General features: G+C 40.4%; 1 protein-coding gene across 1 annotated transcript; it reads left to right on the forward strand.

Annotated features, from left to right (window-relative positions):
- The first annotated feature begins 1,266 nt into the window (after positions 1-1,266).
- LOC138452750 (olfactory receptor 2D3-like) lies at positions 1,267-2,199 on the forward strand. The gene has a single exon (XM_069605099.1). It carries the CDS (start codon positions 1,267-1,269, stop codon positions 2,197-2,199), a length of 933 nt encoding a protein of 310 aa, XP_069461200.1.
- The last annotated feature ends 6,374 nt before the right edge of the window (positions 2,200-8,573 follow it).

An 8,573-nucleotide genomic window follows, 5' to 3' on the forward strand; every position in this document is an offset into this window, starting at 1 on the left:
AATTATCATTGTCAGTAGGGATATTTCATGTTTATTAAAATATGTTCTTTCCCCTTACAATTCCTCTTGAGATTGGGCAGTAGTATTATTTGAGTTTATACCAATGCCATTGCTCTGCAGGTCACTGATTCAAAAATATATCTGGGATCTTTGTGGGTAGAAGCAGGGGGTAGGTTCCTATGTGTTCATGGTTTCCCGTTTATGTTGGGCACATTTTCCTGTTTTTAGGGAGTAACAATGGATCGTGTATATTCCTCTTAGCTGTAAGGCTGGTTTTGAGCAAATGTCACAACTCACAGGACCACGTAATGTGGATAGGAAGCAGAGGCCCAGGAATTCTGATCATCATATTCTGTGGTGCAGTTATTCAAATGCAATTATCGTCCTTACACACGTTTGAGGCATGTTCTTCTGCCCTTGAATTACTTCATTAATGTGGCACATGAATTCCTTTTTGCATGTTTTCTGACACATTCCTGTTAGTTGCCATTATTTGTTTTGCAAAAATGTTATCCTATCTGAATTTTTTGACAGCCACATCAGTGATATTTGGTTTTTTGTAATAAACATGAGTATTTTTTACAAATGGTTTTGCACACTTTCTGCATTGTCTCTAAGCAGTGTCCACAAATGAATAGCCACAACTAAACTAAGGCCATGATTCATGGAATTATGTGCGTGTAAAACAGGGATTTGCGTGCCATTCTGCCCGCGAATCCCCATTCGTTAAACAGAGATTTGCGCGCAGAATGACACGCAAATCCCAGTTTTACACACTACTAATTCCGTGAATCAGGGTGCTGTTGATTATCCCGACAATACAAGGCTTTTTTGTGCATACACATTTGTTTTCTCTTGTCCAACTGATAAAAATGTTTTGCACATGAGTAATTTTGGTAAGGAACTATGGTATTATCTTGAAATTTTGGACTGGTTGATGAGCTCTCCTTATAACCAATTCTTTTTAAGCCTATATGTTGGAAAAAAGTGTTTGAAGATGCACCTTTTACACTGACTCGTAAAGAATTGCAGTGGTTGTGAAGGAGAAATTCAGTTCCAACCTCTTTGGAGATGGTAGCTCATCAACTAGGCATGCTCACAAAGTAGCTTACCTTGTAATTTATTTGCGCACATGCAAAATAATTTGCGCACAAACGCTAAGCATTTCCGCACTAAGGGAACAATATTAGAGGGAACATTGATTGTGAGCTCATGCCACATTTACAGTTTTGCCTTCTTTTGCCACAGACAAGAAGAAACACACCAATGGAGAAGGAGAATGGGAGCTCAGTGACAGAGTTTGTGTTTCTAGGACTATCTGAGGACCCGCATGTGAAGATTGTTCTCTTTGTGTTATTTCTAGTCACCTACCTGCTCACTATCATTGGGAACGGGATCCTGGTCACAGCCTGCGTTGCCGAGCCGCGCCTTCACACTCCTATGTACTTCTTCCTGGGAAATCTCTCCTTCTTAGACATCTGCTTCTCATCAGTAAGTGTACCTTATATGTTGGCCCAGCTGCTATCTACCAGGAGAATATGCTTCTCAGGATGTATAGCTCAGATGTACACTTCCCTGCTCCTGGGCATTACGGAATGTGTGCTCCTAGCGGCCATGGCCTATGATCGTTATACAGCCATCTTGTTTCCCTTGCATTATAAAGTCATCATGAGCAGGTCTCGCTGTGTTACAATGGCTGCCTGCTGCTGGATCAGTGGTAGTGTCATTGCTCTTGTGGCCACTGTTTTTACTTTAAAGTTGGTATTCTGTGGTCCCAATATGATCAACCATTTTTTTTGCGAGGCCACAATTCTCTTAAAGATGGCGTGTGGGGACAGGTTTATTACAGAGATGGCGATTTTCTCTTGTGCCGTCTTTGCACTTGTGATCCCAAGTTCTTTCACCCTCGTCTCCTATGTGCGCATCATCGCCACCATCATGAAAATCCGCTCTTCAGAAGGACGATACAAAGCCTTCTCTACATGCGCCTCACACCTGATCGTTGTCACTATATTCTACGGCACCGCCATATTCATGTACATGAAACCAAAGTCTATAGACTCCGCCAATCAGGAGAAAATCTTCTCCATCTTTTACACCGTGACGCCACCAATGGTGAACCCAATGATCTACAGTCTCAGGAACAAGGATGTGAAAAATGTTCTGGAGAAAGGTACCCAGGGAGACAGGTTACATTAAAGTGTGGGTGTGTCTTCAACAACCTACATTATGCTGACCTGGTAAGAGCAGCAGACAAGCACACATTTAGAAGTTATGAGAAGAATGGGTTTGCTCTCACACCTCGCACACACATGAAATGGCAAGCACAATTGCTGATTGAATTTGGTTGGTTCTCATCGTTTGAACACTATTTGCTCTACAGCCAATTAATAATTTATCGATACGTCTTTTGTGCAACTGCAAGAAAATAGGTATGTGTTTTTTTATAAATTAATTCTTCACATATGTGTCAATTTTGCACTCGAAGTTTTTTCTTCATTTAAAACTGGCATCCCTTAATTGTTTCTTAGGGAGCCCACGATTAAATTTCAAATTCATATAGTTCCAGCCTCTGGTAGGCAGGGTATCTTTTCTTTTTATAGCAATTCTGCTTATTCACGCATTCCCATTTTACCATTGGTCATTTTTCTTTCGCACTATTGCACAACCAAAATTTGTTTTAATTTCCTTTGTACACAGATTATTGACAAACCAAGACTAAGGTAAAACTATATAACCTTTGGTTTAACACATGTGACCTTGGTTGATCACCATTGGTATCCACCTCACTAAATAATTGCTATTTTTATTTTCTTTTCTTTCTGGTTTCCCCAATGTGATATCCTTTTTCACCGAATGGCGCACTTTATTGTAAATACATTTTTTCTATCTGTATTGTATTGAACCGCTATGTGCATTCGGTGTATCTGATTTTTATCATATGTTATGTGATGCACCCTGTGTGTTTGCTCTTTGTTTGGCATCCTCTAACTGCCCTGCCTGGCTCGGGTCCGGGCCAATGTTTGATGATCAATTATTTTTATTATTTTTTGATTTGATATTTGGTTCCACTTCAACAAATGTACCTTACAATTCTGTACAAGCAGCCTCAGTAGAAGAGCAGGAAGCTCGAAACACATGTCAGGCTGCAATGAAAGTGTTGATTAAAACCAACCAAATTCAATCAGCAATTGTGCTTGCCATTTCATGTGTGTGCGCAGTGTGAGAGCAAACCCATTCTTCTCATAGCTTTATTTCCTAATGGGTAATCTGGCAGGTTCCCACTCAAGCACTCACCTGCAGCCCATCCACAACCACCAAATTTGCCATCTACGCGCTGTACCCTGCAGAGACCCTTTTTCTGCCACTTTCTTCCAAATAATTAGAAGTACATAGGGTCTTATTGTGCTCTTGGCATGTGTGAGTAAGGATTGCTGTAAATAACTTGGTGTTTTTCCTGCATTGCCTGTGGGTGTGGGGGGCTCTAACAGTAGTATGTCCTGGTATCGGAGATTTGCATTGAGCCAACCACAGCTAGACCTAAACACTGGAAGACCAGGACAATTCTGCTTTTCCGGGGACATCAGAGGACAACTCATTCCTGCAGCAGCCATGAATAGTCTTTACAAAGAGAGACTGAGGCACATCTGCTCCCCCTGGAAGGCATCAGGCAGAGCTCAGAGAAAAAGAGGATTCATTGACCTTCGTTAAAGAGCTCATGGTAAGTCTCCTTCCCCTGCTTACAGATCACAAGGAGAACACCCCAGGAAGTGTGAAATGCAGACACATAGCATCTAGAACAAGAGCGACCGGACTCTTGGCACTTCATCTTGCGACGAAGATTCATTCTGCTGAGTTGAATAAACTTTACATAAAGCCCCCAAATGATTCTGAAGCACTATAATAACATAACATTGATAGCTGTAGTGCAATGTAGTGATTTGGCTAGCTTAGGAATCAAGAGTCTAAGTGCAATCATGGTTCAAGAGGTTATTTTATTTATTTATTTATTTGGCATTTATAAAGTGCGCTTAGCCCAGAGGCATCAAGGCGCAACAATGCTTAAGGTAAAGGTTACATTGTCGATACTTTAAATAGTGGTTACAGGGTATAATGCATCTTGTGGTTACATGGTATTGCATCTTGCGTGTAGCAGGTACAGGTTGCAAGTAGGTAGGTACATCATGCATGTTGTTAGATACAGGTGTATTCATCAAGACATTTATGATTGGTTGCAGGTAAGACAGTAATGAGATTTCTGTGCTGGTGTGGTTCAACGTACTTGATGATTACTTGATGGAAGTCAGGAGATGTTGTTTGAGAAATGGAAGAGCATTCTTCTTCCGTGTGTGTTTTGGGAGTTCAGCAGGTCACTGCTGAAGATTCCCCGCTAAAGAAACTCACCTGATCTGTTAATGGTCGGTCTACTGAATGGACATTTGTAATCCACAAGAGTGCCTCGTCACGATATACCTATAAGCTGTCCCACCTGATCTGTTAATGGTCGGTCTACTGAATGAACATTTGTAATCCACAAGAGTGCCTCGTCACGATATACCTATAAACTGTCCCACCTGATCTGTTAATGGTCGGTCTACTGAATGGACATTTGTAATCTACAAGAGTGCCTCGTCACGATATACCTATAAGCTGTCCCACCTGATCTGTTAATGGTCGGTCTACTGAATGGACATTTGTAATCGACAACGTGCCTCATCACAATATACTGATCATTGAAAAGCTGTCCCACCTGATCTGTTAATGGTCGGTCTACTGAATGGACATTTGTAATCCACAAGAGTGCCTCGTCACGATATACCTATAAGCTGTCCCACCTGATCTGTTAATGGTCGGTCTACTGAATGAACATTTGTAATCCACAACGTGCCTCATCACGATATACCGATCATTGAAAAGCTGTCCCACCTGAGCTGTTAATGGTCGGACTACTGAATGGACATTTGTAATCCACCAGGGTGCCTCGTCACGATATACCGATCATTGAAAAGCTGTCCCTGAGAAGATCGAATTTCAAGGATTCATGAATTGTAAAACTACTTAGGTCATTTATTTAATAATCTGCATATGCAAGAGATTTTATGTTGGAAGCACCAAAAGTGGGGAAAGAACAAAACAGAATTGTCACTATATCTGGGTCTATATCGAAAGAATCAAACGGCTAGCTTACTAAAGGTGTTTTTGCTTACATTGCGCATTGTGGTGATAGGGTTTGAAAATATGAATCTAATAGTTACTGGAAGGTGGGGGACAGAAGCAGCAAGAAAACCTGCTGTTGCATTTTGCTTCATTATTTCAAGGATGTGGCATCCTTTTGCTTTCAACTCTTTTTTTAACATTTAGCCATTCATCAAAGACCTGTCTACGGCTGATTTTTTTCACATCAATGGCCCGATTGCAAGCCATACTTCAGATTACGTTCATCCATCTATTAATCCCATTACTTGACCTGTAAGGTGAAAGTTCCTCTTGGCAAAATGTAATATAATTGTATTTCATCGTTGATGTATTATCGAAGCACATGTAGTTTCGTTTGTGAGAGAAAAGGTCTCGTTATACGTCGACAGGCAACACATTGCCATCCGCACGTGCCCATACCATGAAGGCTGGCATGTTGCTCCGAATGACTGGCAGCGTCAATGGGCAAACTGGTGCGTCATATGGATATTACAGTTCCGTTAGTAATGGTTATTATCCAGTGCTGGATAAATAACCCTTCCACAGCAGATTGTAGCCCTCACACATGCACATACGAATAATGTCATTATGTAACTTTAGAAATGCAGTACCCAATTTGCTAATTAATTTGGACAATAAATCAACATTTTAATTAAAAATTAATTTTTCTGCAAAATGTACATTTACGATGCCTTGTCTTTGCGTCAACTTGAATATCAATGCGGCACATCGTTCATCATCAAGCGTACAACTGCATATATATTATGTTACCACCTAAAGGTTTCCTTACATTATTTGCCGATTCTTCATTGTTGCAATATAAACTTGGAGCACGCTCTCGTTCAACCACTCTTATGAAAATAAAGTTCCCTTTGTAGACTATGTTTCATTATAGTGAATCTTATCTTTTCTTCTTGGTAATTCGCCATATTGTACCCTTGACATTCCTAGTACGATGGTTTCAGGGACAAATATCAAAGAGCCCCTGTATTGTGTGTACAAATCGAGAAAGCTCTACTAAAGTTTCATTTTTGGCATTACAACAAAATATGTTCCAGTTTCAACTGCAAGCTCTAAAAGAAAAATACAAAATATTTTTACTGTTCAAAAGAAGAAAATATTTTCTTTGTACTTTACTATAAATAGACACATTCTTAATCAAACCGTATTTAATTATTTAAATCATTTTAACGTACAAGACCACATTCGCGCTCGCAATGGTGCTCATGATAAATATGGTCTGCCAGTTTTACAACGCAAGCCGATTATAACTTGTATTTAAAATCACAATTATTTGGGTACAATCAATAACGGATAACTTCGATCAATGCAATTGAAACAGTGTCCTACAGTGAAAATGACAATTAGGTCCATGGTTTACTGTGTGATTTATACAATAGTTACCAGTGGTGTATTGAGCGTGGGGTAGGGAGGCCGTATGGTACACATTATGATTTGGCTACAGTGGCTTTTGGAGAGGCCAGTTTGGCCCCTTCTTGCCGTGTATGCTCCTTCTCTGCACCCTCTATGCAAAATGGGGGCATAGCCGCAGCACAATCTGTGTCCCCCTCCAGGCGATTGACTGCGCTGCAGGCCCAATAAAGAGCAGATGTATATGCAGAGCAGGATCACACAGCTCCCTGTCCCACTCTTGTACAGATGTTTCTGGGAGAGTGTATGCAGTCAAGGCACCATATAGGTGGCATGAACAAATGTGTGTACGTTTACCATTCATTTTCTAAGGTGTATTTGGGTGGACAAAGTAGCATGAATTTTTTAGTGGATCACCCCCCCCCCACAAATGTCAATGCTTGATACTCCCCTGATAGTAATGGTTTGTAATATACCACCAGCACCTACACCCTGGTGGCAGGTAGGTCATGTGTTTCCGTGCTAGCATTCTCTCTATGGAGACAGCCAGCACTGAACATGAGGGAAACCACTTATGTTCTTACACCTCGGTACAAATAGGTTCCCAGTACTGTGTTGTTGCTCTGTCTGTTGGGTGGAGGGTACCAGGGTGCCATGTGTGGTGTTCGCAATCTTGGTGATAGATTTGAAGTATGCAAAGTATACATACGGCTTGTGCTGTGGGTGTTGGGGAGGCTGAATGTGATGTTGTGTGTTTGTGCTCTGGGTCTTGTCAGTGTTGTGCTATTTGAGTTTCGACTTTTTGGGTTTACACTACTTACTATGAATCGATCAATCATAAGTCAAGTACCCCATGCACTACTCAATTACACACAAGAAAACACACATCGCCACCTAAACCCCTATGCAGCTTGGACACATGCACATTTTGGTCTAGCAGTTCACATCATCTGACTCTGCTGATTCTCACACTTCCTTCAAAAGTAGTCACTTAGCACATTCCCTCTCCTGATAACTATGTGTTGCTTTGAGCTACCTAGCCACTACCTACCCAACTTCTGTGTTGAATAACAATTCACAAAAACATATAACTTCTCTCTTCACGTCTCACATGTATGAATATGGTCTTTAAAAGGCTGTTCATCTATACAGTGCCTCCTACCCACACCAATGGCATATTAGAACATGCACAAAGGAGAGACATATGGACAGAGGGTATGGGCTACTTCTTAATTTGGAGAATGGTCTATCGAGCTACAAAGTTGGACAAGAATGTTTATATAACAGCAGTGTTTAGACATATAGAGAGATGCAGAGAGAGTGGTGTATGGATAAAGATGTAGACTGCGAGATTAACATTGAGATCGATATATACAGACAAATATATAGAGGCACATATAAAGATGCATACAGGTAGAACAAGAAATGTAGTTGATTAGAGAGATATCAACGCATACATTGACAAGTATGAAAACACTTACATATAGTGACATTTGCGGGTATAGATGAATAGATCCATAGAGACATGCATACAGATAATGGTATAGAGACATTCAGGGATAGGTAAATGTGTATATGTAAAGAGATACATTGAGTAAAATGTATAGAGCGATATGGATAAACAGCTACAAAAGCATAGATCTGATATTGATATCTATATGTAGATAGATGTATACATATACTTCTAGGTAGAAATGAGAGATGCACTAGCTGTCCTGCATATAGACATCTAGAAAAATGAAAATAAATAAAGAGATCTGAAGCAAAGTCAATATACAATGAGAATCAAAAAGATAGATGAATATAAAGATGTGTGCGGCCTTTGGCACGAATGTAGGTTGACAGATTAATGGAAACCGACTATGGGCACAATGCAGGGGCAGAGATGTATATAAGTAGTTGGAGAGTTTCATATACATATGTAAACATTGCAAGGGACAAAAGGTCTTTTTGACCTCCCTGTACATTCTGTATGGAATGGATCCCTTGCTCATCCCATCGTGAGG

This window comes from Ambystoma mexicanum, chromosome 4p (genome assembly GCF_040938575.1).
Source record: "Ambystoma mexicanum isolate Mex_15411 chromosome 4p, UKY_AmexF1_1, whole genome shotgun sequence".
NCBI lineage: Eukaryota > Metazoa > Chordata > Amphibia > Caudata > Ambystomatidae > Ambystoma > Ambystoma mexicanum.